Below are 23,199 nucleotides of genomic sequence, written 5' to 3'. Positions count from 1 at the left end.
AGTAACTAGTTACTTTACAAATGAGTTACAATGTAGATTATGAAATACGATGTTTGATTATAAATTAAACCCAACAATATAACGGCCTACAAGTCCAGCGGAAATTATTAGCTGATTAAACCCTTAGCTGATGACAAAACAGTTTGGATCATTTACGGTTTCTCAAATGTGCTGATTTTACTACTTTAAGTACATTTTCCTGATGATACTTACATACTTTTACTTATGTAACATTTTCAATGCAGGACTTTTACTTGTAACTGTATTTTTACAGTGTGGTATTAGTACTTTTACTTAAGTAAATTATCTGAATACTTCTTCCGCCACTGCATAAGACAAATCAAACATTGTCACAGTGTTACAAAAAAAGAGTCCTAGATCTGCAACTGGATTCAGAACTGCACAAAGAACTAACCACTTGTTCCTTTGCCAATGGCCTACCCAAACACACCCTTCCCTTCCATCAGTTTGACATAACCCTTGCCAATCAGATATAATCCATTTCACAAAAACATTTCTCAGAGATCTCATAATCCTCTTATGCATCACTTCTAAAGAAGGCATTGTGGTATAAAGTATGAGCTGAATGAATAAAAACCTTCTAATACACATTGAAAAGAAACACTGAGACATACAGTAGTGGCACTGTCGCAAGGGCACAGTTCTCAATGCTCAAGGCTTGGGGCAACAATACAGTAAGGCTCAAAGAGATAAAAAGACAGAACAACCTGTTTCACACAGCAGGGTTGAACACAGTGGTATATTGTTTAGCTTTCCACATACAATAGTCTTACATTTCTCACCTGATAGTTACTGGTTTTATTGTTTTTAATTTTTTTTAATATGCTTGTTTTATGTGTTGTTTTATTGCTTATCTGTTTTTAATGTGCTATATGTGCTGGTTTTACTGTAAAGTGTCTTTGAGTACCATGTAAAGCGCTATATAAATAAAATGTATTATTATTATATTTCAGACACAAAAAGTAGTGGCCCTGGCAAAGAGAAGGTGAGCTGGGCAACACTGCAGTACATTTCACTTGTCTTTGTGTACTCTGGTCTAAAAAGAGAGTGACCTTTAGCTTCAAGCTCTCTTTGCCCTGTTCTTCTTCTCTTGTTCCATCATATCTGATTGCGTGAGAAGGACATCACAGATGTCTGACAAAAGTAATTGATAGTCAACTCTTTGGAAGAGAAGTCTGTCCAAACTGTAAAAGGCTGTAAATTATCTGATCTGTCAGTTTTTAAGGCTGATAGGGACTTTGTGAGGTAGGTGACAAGGTGAAAGTCCAACCTTTTCTCTTTTTATGAGTGCAGTGCAGTGTATGTATTCTATTAGCACTCTAAGCATTTATGTTCATTATACTGTGCATGTGTAACATGATTATTAATACTTCCACTTGCCGTAAGTGTATTTGTGCACTTTGGTTTAGTGTTCTGCCTCTTAAAATATATGTGCGATTGGTGTATTTTTAAGATTATTTTTTCAGGCATTTTAGGCCTTTATTTCCATAGGACAGATGAAGACATGAAAGGGGAGAGAAAAGGGGGAATGGCATGCAGCAAAGGGCCGCAGGTCGAAGTCGAACTCGCGGCCGCTGTGTCGAGGAGTAAACCTCTACATATGTGCGCCTGATCTACCAACTGAGCGAACCTGGCCACACGTGCAATTGTTTTTAAGGGAATGAGCATGTTACGTTCTTCCCAGTTCAATTTACCCTTTTAAACAGTAAGTCATGTTTATGACACTGTGCAGATTATTTTAAAATATTGTTCATTTTCGTTCATTATATTGATGTATATCGTACCTAGAGGAGGTTAACTATGGACTATGATCAAGTGCAATTGTTGATTTACATACTCATTTCTGCTCTGAGAACAACGGCATGTAGGCTATGTTGCTAGCTAAATTATCCATCTACTAGGCTTTATGTGTGTGTGGTAATGTGTGTTTCCATATATCTACTAGTAACATCACTGCCGTGGATGTTTGTTCAACAGCGGTCTGAACGGTTTGTCTGTTACCAGAATAAAACGACAACTCAACTGGGAATACTGGCCTGTGGTGTCTCTATATAACACAACGCAACGCATGATCACACCTGTTACACATGTTCACCCCTCTCTGAGCTAAATGATGATAGTGCAACATTAGTGCAGTGTAAGTTACAGTCTCTTTAGTGTGAAAACACAGTATGTTTTGCTAAACAACAATTGGAGGGAGTCAGGCTGGCAGTTGCATGTACTGTAGGTTTGTTACTGGGACAAAACACTGTGGCAAAAAACCTTAACATGACTCCAAGGCCTAAGATACCCATGTGATTTGGATAACTTACACTAATAAAGCATATTAGCTTTAGTTGAACTTTTAAATGCATCTTTCACAGATTGAGGACTGTGGATTTTGCCTCCCATATTTTAAAGTGTAGGCACTCAAAGGTAGCTATAGCTTTGCAGCTGGTATGGAGAGGAGGAATGATTACAGCGACCAATAACTCTGTTAACGTACATAGAGCATGTGAGTATTGTATTAGGTTACAGTTGAAAAAAATCTGACCCAATTCTTTGATGTTTGCATTAGACCTTGTAGTCATGGAATCACGTCCCATCTCACATTACCACTCAGCACTCAAAATACTTAACAAAAAATGAAATACTAAATGGGCTGCGCGTAGAAAGCACTTCTGAACCTGAAAAGGACAAAGTGCTTTCCAAAGCCTCTCATTCACCCACGCACGCTCACATCGATGGTGGCGGAGCTGGCGTGCAATGCACTGACCTGCTCATCGGTGACAATTTGAGGTTTAGTGTCTTACTCAAGAACACTTCGGCATTTGGACAGGAGGAGCTGGGAATCACAATGTCTCACAGTCGTAACTGGTACGGCTGAATGAGGTCACTCTTCAGGAAAGCAGGTCGCTTTAAGTGTTTGACCAAATGAAAAATGGCATTGAGGACTTGAGTATGCTTTTACCACAGATAACACTGTGTTAATCTTTTGAGAGGATTTTCTGCAGAAGAACAGAACAAAAAAAAAAAACATTTTACTTTTGATAAATAATTTGATTGATGTAATAACTTGGCCATTTATTGATCATTATCCATAAAATATGGCCACTTTTTTCCCATTGAAATAGCATATACATTAAAGGGCAAAGTTGTTTGTCTGATCACTTGAATAATCATCTTCACAAATCTATGCCTATTACAAAGTGATGGCTAAAGCAACAACATGATGTTCCTTATTTGAACATTTTCAATATTTAATCTCCTACTACTATCTCCTACTTAAAGTTGGTTATGAGCAGACCCTCACGGAATCTGCACCCGCAAAACTCCAACGACACCTCCACAGATTTTAACATTTTCTTTTTTGACATTTTTTTTTTTTTTTGACAAGTTTTTTTGACAAGTTTTTTTGACATTGAAGGCAAAAACACATTCTGGATCACAGCTGAAAACAATCTGCAGATTCGGTTTGGCTCTGGTTATGAGTCTCACAACAGGCTGTGCAAACTGTACTGTATTATGCTTCAAGCTGCCATGATCTCACCATGAAATGTAGCAGAGAATGCAGATAAAATTAGAGTGGGCGAAAATAAACTTTAAGACAAAGCATAAAGGAAATTGGGATCAACACATCCTCAAATGGTTCTTTTCCCCCTATTTCACCTGTGCTGATTGCATGATTTTATATTAATCGTTCTTTTTCTTTTCCCTCTCCTGATTCATCTTCATTCTTTCTCTGCATTTCATTCGAACCCTTTTTTTTTTTCCGAGCTTCAGCCGAGAATGACTCCCATCCACAGAGAGCTGCAGATGATGAGTGTGCCTCGCCTAAGTGGCTGCAATCAATTGTGATTAGTGGCTGCCGCTACTTTTTGAGAGGAGCACATCAGCGTTTTTTTATTGGGTGTCAGAGTGGGTGAGACGAGGTGGGGCGGGGGTAATTACATTCTTACAAAAAACCTCCTCCCCACTCTAGGTGAATTCCAGGTTTCCAAATCACTACTCACCACCTAAACCCAAAGTATGGGAACATTTAGCATTACTTCAGAAGTTGTTAAGACGAAAAGAAGAAAAAAGTTAAGACTTTTACCTCTTTAGAATGGATTTTTGTAATCAAAGAACTGCCTGTTCTCATGTTTCTATTAGTATTATATCTATTTGTTTGCACTGTTAGAGTTTTATAATGTTCCAAGAGTCCTTTTTCAACTCATAATGACATTAGCAATCATGTTATCTTTTTGATTTAACAAGTTAACGTTTTCATTAAAATATTTCTCGAGCATAATGTTTATATTCCCAGTGTATTTTTATTTCATTCCCATATACTGTGCTCTTTTTCCTATCCTATTTGTTTTAGAAGCATCCTTATTATTCACTGTGACCGTCTTATTTCCCCATGGGGATCAATTTTAAATATAATCTTACAGTATATCATTCAATCTCATCTTTCTTTACAAATGCTACTTACTTACCATGGTTTGCTTGATTAAAAATATTCTTTGAAAAACCACCAGCAATATATAGAAAGATAAGTTTGGTCTCAGTGCATATACATCAGTGATTCCCTTACTGCCAAAGTGATGTAGTGCAATATTAGAGTATGTATAAATATAAAGATTTTTCATATTTTAATCATGAAAGTGGTACACTGTCACCTTGTTTCCCTTCTTGGTTCAAAGCTCCATTCAACTATATTTTTGTTATTAACATTTATGAAATGACTGACAATTACTATAAATCAACTCTGCAGATCCATCTACTGTATCTTTTAGCTCATTGTCTTGGTTTAAGAAAAACATTTTTTTTTAAGCAAAGTGTTCACTATCCACCCAGTATCAAACAGCAAGGAGGTGAAGTAAAGAGCTAACTGGTTAAGAAAGTCATTATCTTGCAGCCCAAGAGCTGCAGATATTTTTCTCAGGAGTTTCATCATGTCTGCTGGATGTCCATCACTTGGCAACCCTAACATGATAACGTGATGATTTATCAGGGCCCTATTACTTTAAGGGTTCTACTTAACCCAGCTATACATCCAATAACATTATTATCATACAGACAACAAAAGGAGCTGCTTGAAATACTCAATAGCTCAGTCTGTAGGGAGTTGGGTTGGGAACCGGAGGGTTGCTGGTTCAAGTCCCCATACATACGGACCAAAGTATGGTGGTGTGGTGGACTGGTACCTGGAGAGGTGCCAGTTCACCTCCTGGGCACTACTAAGGTGCTCTTGAGTAAGGCACCAAACCCCCATCTGCTTGGCCAGCCTCACTCGGACATCTCTCCATTAGTGCATGTGTGTGTAATTCAGGCCTATGTGTAATGTGTGTTCTAACAACAGAGAGAAAACTGTAATTTCCTTGCGGGAGTAATACAGTATAAACTATTATACTATACTATTATTTATCATGATTGCAAAGTGGCACTTCAATCACTCTTGGGTCACTATTCGTTTTCAGTGTGGAACATTTCGAAATAATAATAATCAGTTTTTTTTTTTTTTTTTTGCAAAGTCTAACCATGTCCTTCATGTGGGAATCTTTTTTATATACATTTTCCCTGAGCTGCCTCATTAATCTGTTTTCACATAAAGCCTTTTTACCCTGAACCTTCAGTGGACAGATCACCCACTGCTACAGAAGCTGCAAGCCTCTCCTCCTCCACAGAGAACTAGGGCAGTACATGTGTGTGAGCGCTCAAGTGCTCCTTTAAGCCTTTTCATACAAGTAACCATGTTTGCAAAAGAAGATACTTTGCTTTATTGAGTGGGGTCAGAAGATTGTGCCTGTGAATCGCAAAAATAGATTTGACATATGTTTGCACTCTCTACTATAAAGGCTGCATCGTTGCTCGTCAACCCTATTCATGCTACAAGGCCAAACACTTATGCAGATGGTAAGTAAGCGGTAAAGGTGTAATTCAGGCTGTTTGGTTAGCCAAAGAAATCTCCTAGGGGGAGTATTTAAAATATCAGCTTAAATTGCAAGGTATAGACGTTTGGTAATGTTATTAACAAGCCCTCCAGTTAATAACACTGTATAGTGTTAATTGTGCATTTCAAAAACCTTGGGTGATATCATCAGTCATAATTAAGGGAGTGTGTTATGCCAAATAAATCGCTACACTCCATGTTTGCAATGTTGCAATTGATAATAAAGTAATGCAAAAAAGGTCAAAATTGGTGATCTTACAGACATAACATTAGCTGTTAAAGAATGATTTGTTTCTCAAAAATGGGGTAAGAAAAATGTTTCTCTAAAACATATGGCAGTTTGTGTGCCGGCCAGCTGGGTGTGTACCACTTCTAGTACGACAGTATTCACTTATTAAACAGGTCATTGCACCATGGCAACATCACCATCTGTGTATACTCTGGTTCTTAACAATAGCGAAAACAATAATTCATACTAAAGGGGCACGTCTGTCATATTGTCACAGAAGTAAACTGCTGTTGCTTAGCGTGAGGTGAACAAGGCGACCCAGCATTCTCATCACCTCATCAGTGGTGGAAGAAGAACTCAGATCTTTTACTTAAAGGTAGCAATACCACAGTGTAAACATACTCCCTTACAAGTAAAAATGCAAAGGTATTAACATTACGATATACTTAAAGTACATGTCATGGAGATAGGGAGGTAGAATGAAACCCAGCGCAACACATCCATGTCTTGAATCTCACAGACTTTTGTAGTTGAGTAAAAATAACTAAATTGAATAAAATGGCTCAGAGAATGCATCAGAACTACTTTGGGTGGACATGAAGTGTAGGCTAACAGTAGGATGACCAAGTCTGTGTATGTAACTGCTGTCAGTTTTAAAGCGTGGCAGATGTGATATTTTGAAGTGGGCAATGTTGTTTTGGAGGCTGCCTCGTGGATGCCATGTCATAATGAAGCAGTGCAGCTGCGCCGAAGATGCCTGGGAGGGATAAGAGGAGATCAAGGAGCCCCCCTTCAAAGAAGTACACCTTGCCCTTGACAGCCAGCTTGTGGGAGTCGGCTCACTGCGGCTCGGCACCACAGCAGATAAATACCAGGCTCGGTTTAGCATATGTACGAAAGCTTTCTGCGAGAGTGCCCTGCCCTCCTAAAGTATGTAGAAGGTATGTTTGTAAGGTGCTGAACATGGCAAGGGAGGGATGGTGAGTGTGGAGGAGGGCCTGACAATCACCCCGCTCACAGGGAAGCCAGTAAGTCTGGTGGATCAGAATGTTGAAAGAACTAAGTCATGAGTGCATGTACAGTATGTTTGTGCACACGCTTTAAGTCTTAGCTCATAAAGAAATTTGAACATGTAAATAATAATGTACTCTAACTGCAGCAAACAACATGCAGCAGTTATGACAACATCAGGGAAAGATGTAGCTAACTATGTTGAGCATGCAGCTTATGAACATTCATGTACATTCATTTAAAAAAAAAAAAGCAGTGAGGGACATGACAGCAAACTGCGTGCAAACAGCAGTTATGTTAAGGAGGTATGAAATTGAACTAACTTTAGATATTTTAGAATGGGTATTTGCAAATTAAACTTGAACTAATACTTCTAGGTATTGATTTGATGCTTTAAATTCATTGTCTTTATATTTTTTTCAGTTGTTTTCATCAATAAACTTAAAAGTGCACACTTTGAAACAAACTCAGGGATACACAAGTCCTCATATGCCTTGAGCTTATGTTCTTATGGATAAATAACTGTCTACTTCTACATTCAGCAGTAACAGAGCAACAGTAACATTGATGTTTCTGTCAACGTTAAAAATTAAAAATATATGCCTGGTAAATGCTACACTATGTTCACCAGCTCGCCGTTGTTAATGTCTGTTGAGTGTTTTGTGACAATGTGAGATGTCTCATGTTAGCGTGGCAATAGCACTGCATTGAGTCCTATGGTTGACTAGTGAACATTTATCATGCCGTAGTTGCAATGAAATACATTGACAGTGAAAATGTACACATACAAACTTTAGCTTGTTATTAACAAAGACATTTTATTCAAAACCATATTTGCTAGTGCTGATTACTTGTATTACCTTTTTTTTTTTTGGAGACAGAGTAGGGATACTATACAGGCTGCTAAGAGCTAATTGTACACTACTGTAAAAAGTAATTAATGAATCATAGGTTCTTAAACTTAAACTGTATTTTGAACTTACAACATAATATTTCTGTCATATAGTTACAGAGGTCGATAATATGTTAAAAACAACACTCTACTCTTGGGGGCTTAAAAAAACATAATTAAAGAAACAAAAACCTGGCAAGACAGAGAGCAGATTATGTCTAGCTGAATTCAGCTAATTAGAGCTGTGACATGATAATTGGACAGGATAAGAATAAACATAACAGGTCATTAAATGTTTAGGGATATTAGCTGCTTTTATTAAAGCAGACATGCTGAAAGAGAAACATGTCTGGTAGATCGTATTAACCTCATTCTGTATTAATCCTGCTGCAGACATGTGGGTCAAACTTAATGCAGCTCCCTGGCTGTACAAGTAATGTAAGATAATATTAATCAATGTTTTACAGCTTTACTGCCGGCTCCATTCACATGATTTGGTTAAACTACACATTTTATGATAGTTGTCTTAATTTATCAGATATGTCTTCAAACTGCAGCTTGACCACATTTATACTGATTGTAAATGATATGTCAAATGTCTGTCTAAATGTATGACTGCCTGCAAAATGAATCAGTGAAACTGACATAAATAAATACCTCACTGGGATTGATGTCCATGTCATTTAATCACATCAAACTGCTTTAGACTATAATTAAACACATTCCATATCAATCACATAAAGACACAGCAGAGCTGAATGATTTCTCTCTTGCAGCAGACTACCAGCTAGCATACTTTCTTCTCTGACAGCCTCATAATAACTCCTTAGATGATCTATGATAGACACGGTTTTCCTAAACAGCTACAACTGTACTTTATATCAAGCACATGAAGGCAATCTGGAATGTTTAGTGAAAGTATAATCTAATCTAGGCCTACTTTACTGACAATTTTAGGTTTTGTTCTGTCTTCTAAGACTGCAATTGTGTAATACTTTTGCCATATATGTTAATATGTACTCTGAAAGTTGTCATGTTGTTTCAGAAATGTTACAAAGATGAATTATGTTCTTATGTGTTATATGTTATATACTATGCTCAGATTATATATTTATGTCTGTGTGTAAAGTCATCCTGATAGCATGATGTTAGTTTAAAATGAAACAATCTACTGAACTTTTATTATGAAGATTCGTTGCGAAAGCTTTCATAGTTCTAATGCTGCATTCATTCCATGTCAGCTAAATGGGAGAAATGAGAAAACCTCTTGTTATTACGACTTGGGAGTGTTCAGACATTATTTCAAGATGATTAGCTAGGCCTGTAGTTACACCAGCTGGCTAATTAAGCTTTAACTGCCTACATTTTCAATTATGTTAATTATATTATGTAGTGGAACGAACCAACCTGTGTTCAGAACATAGACAGTGGACGTAGCTTCCGGGTCTGAAAGGTAAACCCAATATGGAAGTGCCTTAAGCCTGCATTTTTTCTAATGGCCAGCAGTGGGCAACTGCACTGGTTGTAAAAAGAAGTCAGATTGTAAAGCTGTCTATGAGAAAATGACCCTACTTCTGACTTAATTTATTACCTCAGTAAACATTATGATACTGAGTGTATGGTCTCAATCACTCATCTTAAATCTTCTTCAATACAGCATGATTTAATATTATGAATTGTGGTCTAATTTATTTTTAAATTGACAATAGAGCAGAAAATGCTTTAGGGCATGGCTACCCTGTGATTAAAAAGTCGCTACCATGGTGACCTGTCAATCAGGATAGGGGCTAAGCAATGTGTATCAATGGCACTGTGTACATTTAAATAGCTGTGAACGTGTTTTTGGGTGTTGTCCATGTTTTTATCTTAAGAATCCCAACTAATATAAAAGTTAATGTGAATTACGGAAGCACCTTCTCATCTAAATATGGTCACTTCTGACTCTAAAAAAACCCAAGATGGCGATAATGCCCAAAATGCCCAACTCAAGGCTTCAAAACAGTAGTCCACAAACCAATGGGTGCACTGTAAACCTTTGATGTAAATTTACAGCTAAAATCTCAGTGTCTTAATGTTTTAATGTTACACAGGATCATACTGTAAATGCCAATGCATTCTGGGATAAAATAATATTACAGCACTATCTGCGACTGTTACAGATTACAGGTATTTACTGTTAATACCAATGCGTCTTGGAAAAATAAAGTAAATGGCGGGAATTACACTGCAGCCAGTATATTACTGTAAATTCAAATAATACAGTAAGAAACTATCTATTTACAGTAAAACATCGTAAAATTTGGCAAAGCTGCTGCCAGTAAACTGTACATTTACAGTGAACAGTTTTACAGTGTGCCTATGTCCACTTCTTTTATACAGTCTATGGTTCTGAACAAACTGACTACAAATCCAAAATTACATATTAAACAAGTCCAAATAAAAACAGCATAACAACAGTAGTCCCATCAGCCTGTTAAGTTCATGTTGGCATCTCCTTTTGTTCCACAGTAGACTCTCAAACATAACAGTAACGTAACTTATAACGTTGGATGATACTCACGTCTCATGTCTCTGAAGTAAATTGTCTGTCTGTTGGGGTTGAGCAACTGGATAACGGAGTCGTCATTGTTCTTCACCCGACAGCTGATGATCGCCATCTCGCCCTCCACCACCGACACATTGTCTGTCACCAGGTTCTGACTCACCACTGGACGGGACAAAGACAAGGTGTTGGTGAATGCAAAAAAAAAGCAAAGGAAACATAAGCCAAACAACAAGCCTTTGTTCTCCTCTGACTGATGACTGAGCACGACATTAACAAATCAAGAACAACGCATACGGTAGAACATCTAACTCAACAGCGAAGGATATCGTCAAAGAATATCAATGGATATTGATAGGACAGTGTTTCTCAATCTGTTGGTCGGGGCCCCCCGAGGGGTCGCAACATAAATGTGAGAAATCACGAGACGATTAACTTAATTACTTCTTCATATACTTCTCTACTCATTGCTTTTTTTCTAGTGAATAACAGGATAATTTTACCTGTTCTGACCATTAAAAATTATTTAAATAAAAATGGGGGAAATGCGATAATAAGCTGCAGACATATGTAACTGTAGATCACAAGCACTGCAGACAATGCTCAGGGCACTTTGCACAAAAATTAGTAAAGTCAATAAATTCAAAACCTCTTTGAATGTTGTGCCCTCTAATTCTCCTATCTTTAGTAATTGTGTTGGTGTAATATAACGTTAAATGAGTGGCAGCATGCAGCCGGTGGCAGACCAAAACTGTTTAATGCATGTCCATGGGAATAAACAGAACTGAGTGCCCAGAGAAACTCAACAAGCCTGTGGGCTGGGAAAAATTGGTCACGGCCACCATCGGTATTCAACTGCAACTTAGATTGCTACACATTTCTAGCTGTGAGCTACTTTGATTTGAAAAACTACAGTAATAACATCTCAGACTTTTTTTGGGGGGGGGGTTGCATCCATTGTAGCAGTTGATGGTAAGCCTTGAGTGGCTTTGATTTATTTTAAATGTTCGCTACAAAACCAACACCTGGCAGCTTGCCAGTAGAGGCTGCTAGCTATGTCGGTCCCCAGCACACAATTTGTACACACAGATAGACAGAGACACAGACACACACACACACACTCACTCACTCGCACACTCACTCTAACACGCACACACGCACGCACGCACGCACACACACACACACACACACACACACACACACACACACACACACTAAAGGTAGACTCAAACCGAGCACCTGCTTGTGCTTTTTCATGTCCTCCAGATGTCCACATAGTTAGAAATGTAAGCATGCTTGTTATAGATGTTATCAAACTTCAATCAACAAATTTGTCCCGGGCACCCCACGTATGTCAGAACAGGGAATCTTCCACCTGATACTTTGTAAAATCTGAGGCACTGAAAACCATTTCATTTTCTCTCAGTAGACGGTAAATTCAGTCTCTGCTGCCCAATGCTGCTTCTGATTATAGTTATAGTTTGGAAAATGATTACATTGCACAAGCTGCCCACCTTATAAACAAAGACAGCTAGTAAACTGACTATAAACAGGTGGTTCAATATGAGGCTGCAACGTACTAATGGGGTTGCAGGTTCTTGTAAATCACTTTTATAATCATTGAATTCATTTTCATTTCATTTTAAGATGCAGGATTACATAAATGAAGTACTAATGTTCTAGAATACATCAGGTCACATAAAGAGGCTACTGTTGCCAAGCTTGGAATTGAGGTTCAGAAAAAAAACATATGGATAAAATCTTTGTAATTCCCCCTTACACTTTCCTCCTACATAGTTACGAAAATAGCACCAGAAATAACATCTTCTAAGAGAGGCTAAAACGGCCGAGTTAAGGGCGGAGAGGGGGGTGAGAAGTGAAAGAAAACTAAAAGAACGCAGGAAACATCAACTGCTGATTTGCATGCCTCAGTTGTCAAGCACCTCTAAATATCCCTGCCATTTAGGAGACAAGGAGGATGAGGAGGGAAGAGAGAAATTGCATCCTCTGATGCTGACAGATAAGGATAGACAGCTTAACAAACGAGATTCAAATGAGCATCCCTTGGTGGCCCAAACACAGCCCTAAGTAAATGAACCTCGCCGTCTTTAATATTCAAGACAGAACCTCATTTTTCAAACATGTGCAGAGGTGGGCGGCGGGGTGGGCATCTGGTTATGATAATATGCTAACACACTACAGAATGCATTTCAAGGCATCCGCTGAAGGTTACAAGGCAGCAGCAGGGTGCTGCAAGGTGTCTGCTAAGTTGTATTTTAAGCCAGTGGAGGTAGTACGAAGGACTTCAAACAGCGGCCAACTTGTCAGCTGCCTAATTGTTCCTGTTGTGATAAATAAACAACTCTGACACACTGGAAGATGGTGCGGGGAGGCGTGGGGCTTTACTCTAATTAATGGCCACCAACAAGCATGTGCATTGGCCACCAAGGACACTCTCAAAGATGCTACAGAAAAAGCACTTTTGACATCGTGGAGGGCGAATGCTGCTTGAAGCTGCAACATGAAGCTTTTCAAAAAGTATTTTTGGCATTAAAGTCTTGAGGGGGAGGTGTGCCACTTAAAAAAACAAAGGGAAAAAACAAGGGCCAAAGCTTGTAAATAAAACAGTTTATTATAGGACATAATAACTCATTACTTTTTTTCAGTAACGAGTAATCTAAGTGATTACTCTTCCCATCTTAATAACGCCGTTACCGTTACTGCCAAAAAATGCGGCGCGTTACTATATTTGAAGCTGTTTTTTTCATCAGACCAACTAGATCTCTGAGTCTGAGCCGAGAGGCAAGGACTTTGTTTTACTGTTCTTCCTTGGTTAGTGGGCAGTGGACGACACAAGCTCATAAATGCTGACGATTGGCTGAGGTTGAGTAAAATGTCATGGTGAGCCAATCAGAGGTAGAGTTGGGCGGGTGTTCGAAAGCACGCATAGTCAGACACACAAGAACAACACAAGCGAGTCAGTCAACGAGAGAGAGACAGGTATGGCGTTATGAAATCAAGGAGAGGGTTAACTTTTCCTGCTCCAGATTTCCCACCGTGGTCAGAAAGAACAGGGGAGACACTTTGTTTCTCTCACTATGACTCTAGAGTCACTACTCGCTCCAAAGCTAATCGCCGTCACTCTCTCACTTCTCACTCGCTCTATCACCTACTCCACACACACACACACACACACACACACACACACACACACACACACACACACACGCCGGCTCGACGCACACACCAGCGCACAAGTATAAACATCAGGCCACTTACGTTATTTGCACTACAAAGAGTGTATATATTTGTTATTTATTTTTGGTATAGTGCTTAACAAGCATCATTTAATTTTGCCCAGTTGTGGCCTGTTGAGGTGTTGTGTTATTTGTATCGATCCACTATATAAACATAATATCTACATACATGGCATTTGATTGGAGGCTAGTCTCACTTTGTTCCACAGCAACATTCAAATAGTTTAGATGTGTGTACATTGTTTCTGTTAATCCATTTCATTATAATATTCAGATTTATCATAAATAATTGAACATGCACATGTATTTAAGTTCCATTAAAGAGGGGAATGTAGAGGTGGGGTCACATTTGAGCATTTAAAAATGTCCTTGAAAGTAACGCAATAGTTACTTTCTGAAGTAACTAGTTACTTTCTGAATTTGTAACTGAATAACTAATTTAATTACTTTTTGGAAGAAGTAACTAGTAACTAGTAACTGTAACTAATTTTACTTTTTAAAAGTAACTTGCCCAACACTGGTTTTAGTCCATTTAATCACATACTGTTAACAGCAGCGCTAACATTTTTGTAAGTATGCTGCTGTGTTTTAGAATAGTGTTTTTATATTCCTGTTAAAGGCACCCATCCACGGGCTTCAATTCATTGTAATGTGTTATTTAAATGAACGAGTATATTATTGAAACTTGCAAATGTGATCCATCACAGTGAACATCGAGATGATTTATTTTTTGGGATTACATAACTTCTGTATTTGCTTATTATTATTATTTTTTTAAATCTCATCTGCACAACTTGCTTCTTTTCTTCTGTTATTGTGTTTCTGCTGCTTTGCTTTGTTCAGCAAATAAATAAAAAAACACCTGTTGTTAAGCTGGGTGACTAAACTTAATGGCATTGGAGTAAAGGAGTGGTTAAAGAAAGAGGACAAACAATTCTCATTTAAAAGTACCCTGTTGAGTTTCTATGGAAAGGGATTAGGGCCACATGCGAAAACATGTATTTGAGTTCTGAGAAAATGTGGCCCTAATCCTCTTCCGTACATAAGTTACTGACTGCTAACGGCACTATGGACAAATGTTTTGATCAAAGGTCATTGGGCCTCATTCACCGAATGTTCTTGAAGAGCCTATGACATGCTGCTTTTTGGATGCTTTTATATAGACCTTAGTGGTCCCCTAATACTGTATCTGAAGTCTCTTTTATATAGACCTTAGTGGTCCCCTAATACTGTATCTGAAGTCTCTTTTATATAGACCTTAGTGGTCCCCTAATACTGTATCTGAAGTCTCTTTTATATAGACCTTAGTGGTCCCCTAATACTGTATCTGAAGTCTCTTTTATATAGACCTTAGTGGTCCCCTAATACTGTATCTGAAGTCTCTTTTATATAGACCTTAGTGGTCCCCTAACACTGTATCTGAAGTCTCTTTTATATAGACCTTAGTGGTCCCCTAATACTGTATCTGAAGTCTCTTTTATATAGACCTTAGTGGTCCCCTAATACTGTATCTGAAGTCGCTTTTATATAGGCCTTAGTGGTCCCCTAATACTGTATCTGAAGTCTCTTTCCTGAAATTCAGCCTTGGTGCAGAATTACAGCCACTAGAGCCAGCCCCACAATGAGCTTTCCTTAGGATGTGCCATTTCTGTGTCTGTAGCTTTAAATGCTATTGAGGAGGAGAGAGGGGGGGGGAGGTGGAGGGTGGGGGTGTGGCCTTGACCAACTGCCATGCTTTGCTCGTTTTCAAGCCATGATGTCTCTCTCTTTCTCATGGGCGGGCCAAATTCTCTGGGCGGGCAAAGCAGAGAAAGGGGAGGTAACCTTTCCCCTTATGACGTCATAAAGGGAAGATTCCAGATCGGCCCATCTGAGCTTTCATTTTCTCAAAGGCAGAGCAGGATACCCAGGGCTCGGTTTACACCTATCGCCATTTCTAGCCAATGGGGGACCATAGGCAGGCTGGGGGGAACGCATATTAATGTTAAAAAACCTCATAAAGTGACATTTCCATGCCATGGGACCCTTAAGAACAAATGTGTTCTTAAACCCCACTTACGCAGTTTTCACGAAGATTCTGGCATTCACCAATGTTTTCTTATTTGGGATTTGTTCTTAGGAACAGAATCTACGCACGCTCAGGAGCACTTTTACGCACAATTTAGAGCTGACATGTTTGCTCAAAACAAGTAGCTATACCGTTTTCATCCGTTCTAATTTAAAATGTAACATTTCTCTCCATTTTGTAACTAATTATTTTCATTATTTTACACATAATTATACATTTGTTTGTTTTAATAAATACACACTACTGCTCATTTGTAAAGCACTTTGAATTGCCATTGTGTATGAATTGTGCTAGGCCTATATAAATAAACTTGCCTTGCTTTGCCTTCAATTCACATCAATTATGTGTTAACGGAGAACCCTGCCATCCAATAATAAGCGATTGATCATGCTATTTATACGCCAAGAGTATCTTCTATGTTTTGAAATAAAGAAAATTCCCTCAGATTTCAGATCAAAACATTTCTTTTTAACTTCATTGATTCTGCGCCCTTCTCCGGATACAGCGTTCACTGCATGAGTAACTGCATTCCATGCATCGGTTTTATTTGCTGCTTCCACTGCTGACGCTACTAAATATGATGTCTCGTTTTTTGTTAACTTCTTGCAGCAGTTCCCTTCACTTCAGAATGAACTAACGTTGTTCTTTCTTTTGGAGTCGAGGCCTCCACCGTCTTTGCCACGTCTTTTGGACATTTCTCTAAGTGTGCACACGACACGGCCCTGCCATCTCATGCCTTTTTATGGGAATTAACGGGGGCGTTTACCTATGCTAAATAGCAGCAACGGGCACAAGCTTTCAATTAACGAAGACATTATTATTCATCATTCTAAGAACACATCTGGAAACAATTCTGCTGTTTAAGAACACGTCATGAATCAGACGTAGACTTTTCTTAGGGACTTCTTAAGAACATATTTAAGATGTAGTGAATGAGGCCCCTTATTTTGTTTTAATCTCATCTTCTGCTAGCATGTGCACCAGGACAAACAGTAGGTTTTGCTGAGAATTAAGTAAAGTACAGAGGGTACCTTCAATGATTTGACATAACGTTACTGACATGTTCTTCACATAGCAAACTGCCACAACCGTGATCATATACACTAAATATATTTTTCTATTCAGAATTAGGTCAAAATATTTCCTTGTGATCACAGAATAAATACTTCATGTCCTCTCCGTCCCTTTGCAAAATACAAAGTGAAGCTCTGTGTTGATTTTTAAATGCAAATGGATGCACTGACTTTGTGCTTCTTCAATACCTGTGAGGTCTTTTTTCATGTGACAAGTGTTGGAGCATCACGTTTAGATACCGAGGGGCAGGAGGACAGGACTAACAATACACTCCCTTCAAACAAAACACTGACATTGAAGCTTTCAGTGAGACACACTTAGTATTAGATGACAGTCCTGCACATCAGTTAGAGAACAGTAAAAGACACTCACATTTACTGAAATAGACATTATGATAATGACCCATCAGAGATGGCAGGAGGAATATATAATTGCTAGTCTGAGGAGCTGCCCTTAATGCATTTCCTCCAAATGTTTAAATTTATCATTCAATTTGCCTTTTCACAAATGAGCTTGTGCATTCGCACACAAATACAAAGACACTATGACCATCCATTTGTCCACTGGACAGATGAAGAGGCCAACAGTTGCACAGAAACAGTTGAGAAAAGTAGAATATACAATATATGTGTCTATCAATGCCAAAAAGTCAGAGGCTAAGTCAGAGACTCAGCTGCTGGAAAATATTATTTTTGCTTATAGGATAGCCTAATTGCTGGAGAGTTATTGTTCAATGATGATGACAAAACACGCTACTTTAAATTTCTGTTTTCCAAAGCATGCTATACCTGACTTTCTAGATCCAAAAGCTACTAGCTTTCATTCATTTAAAAACAACATGAGTAAACATGAAGCAACATTTAGTCTGTTCTATTTTTTTGTCACAGTTACATGATTATCGCTCAGTTATACAGCTGCTTCCAGGGACTTTTTAAAACTGTTGAAATACACTAGCTGTGTAACCGCTCCCTAATTCACTCACTCACTATTCCCTATATAGTGTTTATTAAATAGTGAACTATATAGGGAACCACCACACGAGATTTCCGACACTCACTGAAAACACATCGTTGCGTGACTTGTGTAGGAGATGCGCCCATTGTTTGTGTGACGGAGGCGGGCGCGACCAGCATCATGTAAACAAACCCAAACAAAATACTTCTAAAACATCCCTGAAACAAACCGGGCACCCAGGAGGACAGTAAAAGGTACAACCTTTTACTGTCCTCCTGGGTGCTCGGTCATGTGAAAAAATGTGAAAAAATTAGGACACCCGTGCTAAAGTTGACTAAAAAGAGGAATAAAAAAATCATCTTTTGGAAATTGATCTTAATGCCTTAATTAAAAAAATGAGGACACCAATTTTCTTTGTGAATGAATAATGTATCGTAAATAAATAAATGTTCTTCCTTAAAATACAGGGGGCATAAGTAAGTACACCCCTATGTTAAATTCCCATAGAGGCAGGCAGAGTTTTATTTTAAAGGCCAGTTATTTCATGGATCCAGGATACTATGCATCCTGATAAAGTTCCCTTGGCCTTTGGAATTAAAATAGCCCCACATCATCACATAGCCTTCACCATACCTAGAGATTGGCATGGTTTTATTTCAGTTAGCCTAATAGCTGGTTTGATTTGCATTGAGAGATGAATTTATGGAAAGTACCCCATGCCAATCTCTAGGTATGGTGAAGGGGATGTGATAATGTGGGGGGGCTATTTTAATTCCAAAGGCCAAGGGAACTTTATCAGGATGCATAGTATCCTGGTGTTTCCAACGACGTGTAACATATTTGGCCCATGGCACTTAAAAGGGGGCTAGATTTTAGCCCTCGGCCATCCGTGTCAAAAAGTCGAGGCAGCCAATCCTAGATTAAAGTTGTCAGACAATGACACTCCACACTGCACTGCACAAAGCTAGCCTGGGGCCCGAATTCACCAAGGCTGCAATGGAAAGAAAAAACGCCATGTTCCATTTGCCTGGGCTAACAGCTGCATGTTTCCATTTGATTCAATAAGGAAGGCATCCTAAGTCAGTCACATAGATGGCCACCGTGACAGTGAGAAAGATTTTCATCAGGAAATCAAACCCCCTGTCAGACTGACATCAATTTTATTTGTAGATTTTATTTTGTAAATTGCAAATATTGTTTACAAAGGATGGAAGGATAAAAGGCTTGCTAAAAATATTAGATATTAATCCGGGCATCAGACTGTCAATGTATCTTTTTTTCCCACCCCAGCTCTCCCTGTGGTGTTATTAATTGTAATAGCATTAGTATTACAAGTTCTACTGTTAGACATGCATTTATTCATACCCTGTCTCCATCAGAAACATGATGCAACATACAGGAATATTGCATAGTAAATTGATGTACTTAACATTTGCGAGCCATTCTGCTCCCTGCACTGCTTGTGATCACCCTAACCAATCCAGAGATATTAATTTTCCATCTGACATTTCGAGGAACATGTGTATCTGGGTGCATGCTTATTAAACAGACAATCATTTTCTCCTTTCTGTTGGTGTAGCTCCTGCTGATGGAATAACACATCTTTGTGTTCTGGGCCAGAGCGTTTATGTGTGTCTAGGTGTGTGTGTGTGAGACTGAACATAAGAGTGACTGTGTTTATGTCCTGCCAATGTCTGATTGCAGACCGACTTCGTGGTTTAACTTTGATCAACCGTGCTTGCCGTGGTTGCATTGCCACGTCACACTTTCAATCCTTTGATGTGTTAAAACATGTAAGATTACAAAAGGCAACAACAAAGAGGACATCTATGACCTTGCTTTTTAAAATGTATTTGATGCATATGATGACTGGCCCCCGTCATTTTAACCATGATCTCTGAGAACAGAACAACCCTTCAACCAAGCCACTTGCCGTGTGAATGCTGTGTTAGAATGGCCGACTGACAGCCGGAGGCAGCTGAGAAAAGGTCAAGATTCTTGTATGGCCTGACCACTTCACACAGTGGAATCTGTCTTGGTGAGGATTTGAAGGAGGCCGATAATCTGTGTGTAGACTGCTTTGAGGGAAGCTCAAAGAGATGACACACGGAGTTTGGTCCCATTGGTCAGTTTACTGATCAGACTCCACAGTAAGGCTCTGATTATGTCTCAGTCTTCTTATAATACATCCACGGTCATAGTGTCTCTTATTAAATAACACAGCAGCAGCACAGCATGCTGTATAAAGGCAACCTAGCTGGGCTATTATCAAGATGCATCTGTATGTCGTTTTTTAAAAGAAACGTACCATGTGTTATAGGGGTGTTGAAATTAATCATTGCATCGATGCATTGCGATGCAGATGTGGACGATTATGAACCGATGCAGTGGTGACAGACCATAATCGATTATTGTGTTACTTGCTGATATATATATATATCTGACTGCTTGAGTTTGTCAATAAAAACCGCATATAGCAATTTATAATAATATTGAGGAGGTGACTTATCGTGATGCTTCGAGCTATCGAATCGTTGACAGGACAATCGTAATTGAATCGAATCGTGACACCAGTGACGATTCACACCCCTAATGTGTTATGTGTTGCTATAAAAATGAAAAAGATCCAGTCATTGTCTGAACAGAAGTCATTGCAGCCTACCACACCTTTGTGTGTGCCCAAGGTGCACATTATATTTACAAGTGAAGGAATCAACACAGCATTTTATCTGTTTGCCATCACATTTTACAGCTTTGACCTGTTTTAAGATGTATACGTTCTGTTCAGTACAGAGCTGCTCACAAATTTGTACTGTTCTATTATTGATGTTTTGTGTACCTATTAATGCGTTTAGGAGTTTTATTGAGCAGTAAATGGTTTTATACAGCCCTGGTGAGTGGCACATTACAATGCATCATGCGATGACTGTTGAGTATTTTGTCATTAACTGAAAATTAACAGCTGCAGTTTTTCAAATTCATAATCCTGAGTGGAGTAAATTAATCCTAACAACAATGGAGCCATTACAGAGGTGAAATAATATTTTCACATTGGCATAGCCTTGAAATGTTACAGGGTTTGTTGTATAGTGTTATATTTTGTTTTGAATTATTTTTCAGAGCCCAGTTAAACATATTTGAGTTTACTCAGTTGAATACCAATACACCATTACAACATTTTGTTAGAAAAAAGATCTCTTTATCAAGAGTTTTTTTAACTTATGAATACAATTATGTATTATGTACAATTATGAGGAGATCTTTTCTTATGGTGGCAGCAGGGTGCTTCTGTTACCCTCTGACATGATGGAATCGAGACTTTAAGGGAGCGAAATAGGAAATGACTGTTTGCCCGATTCCACTGTAACTAATACTACATGTGAGGCACTTGTTTTGTTTTAATCTCATCTTCTGCTAGCATGTGCTCCAGGACAAACAGTAGGTTTTTCTGAGAAACAAGTACTGTACTGACATGATATTTACATGTTCTTCACATAGCAAACTGTCACAACCATGATCATATAAATAGGTTTGTCAATTCAAAATAAGGTCAAAATATTTCCTTGTGATCCCAGAATAAATACTTCATGTCCTCTCCGTCCCTTTGTAAAATACAAAGTGAAGCTCTGTGTTGATGTTTTTAAATGCAAATGGCTGCATACACTGTGTGCTTCTTCAATACCTGTGAGGGCTATATAAGCCTTTTTCAAGAGGTTTTTAAATAACTATGAAGACATTTTTAACTTATGAATACAATTCTGGGTAACACTTTATAATAATGGTACATTAATTATCATGAATTCATGCATGAAAAAGCATGCATTAATTCATGTAGTACTTAGTATATATATATATATATATAGTAATAGTATCTCATGCATGCCTTAATGCTGGAACAATAAGTTAATTAATCAGTTAAGGTATTTGAATCATCATGACTTCTGATCCAGGCTAAGTTACCGTATGCAGCACTTGAAATGCAACGATGCATCTGTAACGTATTCTTTTACTGTAAATTAATGATTTTCTGTCCGAGCAAAACATTCATCGCAACTATATGACCTCCCTGTAAAGCTGACTCAGGATGCTACAGTGGATAATACAGCACCGTAAAGAAAAGACCTTTATGACAGCAGGTGTGGTAAATACACTTTTGTCCAAAGCGGCAGCTAGAATCAACACAAACTGAAAGTTACATATAGCCACTTTAAATAAAATAACTTTGCATTATTGTAACGTACATCAATTAAAGGCATCGGCAATGATTACTAAATAGTTCTCACAGCTACATTCCAATAACCTCACCCCCACTAAATACACACACAAATCAGGAAAAAAGTGCAAGTTATACAAACTACAAAATGTATTTCAAGCATTGCTGATTCATGGAAATAATTACAGTAGATTAAGGAAGCTGCAATGCCTGGAGTTAAAATATGTATGTCAGTTTAGTCCAGTGTTAGTTTAATGTAAATGAGTCTTTGGGAAAATTAGGATAATTATATAGTCATTATTGATAAATATGCAACAGCTGTTCCAAAATTGATTTTAGAGTGTTGTTGCAAGCATGTAACTAAATGGATGTTCAGAGAAATTCAACACAGATTCCATAAGGTAACACCGAAACAAGAGTTTAAAAGCACCTCGCTAGCGTCCCCTAGAGGGTGCAATGTTCACTACAACTGACAATGCAAAACTCTTGGATGCAAACAACAGCTACTTGTTTGTACTGACGGTGACACTAGGAAGGACCCTATGTTTAATGTGTAGCTATTTTTCTGGATCTGGAACAAGATGTCCCTTTTCTTAATCTTTAATACAAAGCTCTGATTGATGGCTCATGTCCTACATCTTTCAAAGAGAAAAACACTGGACTCACTTGAATCGCGGAGAAAATTGGAGATGTGGGTGGTGATTCAGAGGTCTGGAACCAGGTTAAGGTTCATCACCTTGGGAAAATCAATGTGCTCCATACATTTCATGACAAACTGCCACTTTGATTTTGAAAGGAGAAATTGTATTGTTATATATTATTATATTATATATATATATTAGTATTGTTATATCACTCTAAGGAAAATATTTCTCTTTAGCAGCTAATTGCTAACATTATGTGCCATTCATAAGGGGCAGGTAGTATACAGTATGTCAGGTTTAATAGTCTTTTCACTGACGACAACAACAACAACAACAACAACAACAACAGACTGTTACAGCTGGAAACAAAGTTTTTGAGA

At 38.3% G+C, this 23,199-nt stretch overlaps 1 protein-coding gene across 2 annotated transcripts in view; it reads right to left on the bottom strand.

Annotated features, from left to right (window-relative positions):
• The window catches only part of cadm1a (cell adhesion molecule 1a), a 404,039-nt gene that overhangs the window by 90,261 nt on the left and 290,579 nt on the right, over window positions 1–23,199 (bottom strand). For both annotated transcript variants that reach the window (XM_078266264.1, XM_078266265.1), the window contains one exon: window positions 10,628–10,774. In XM_078266264.1, the coding sequence (XP_078122390.1) occupies window positions 10,628–10,774 (147 nt within the window). The remainder of the gene's footprint in view (window positions 1–10,627; window positions 10,775–23,199) is intronic.

This window comes from Sander vitreus, chromosome 13, assembly GCF_031162955.1.
Source record: "Sander vitreus isolate 19-12246 chromosome 13, sanVit1, whole genome shotgun sequence".
NCBI lineage: Eukaryota > Metazoa > Chordata > Actinopteri > Perciformes > Percidae > Sander > Sander vitreus.
This window is presented reverse-complemented; position numbering and strand designations above follow the sequence as displayed.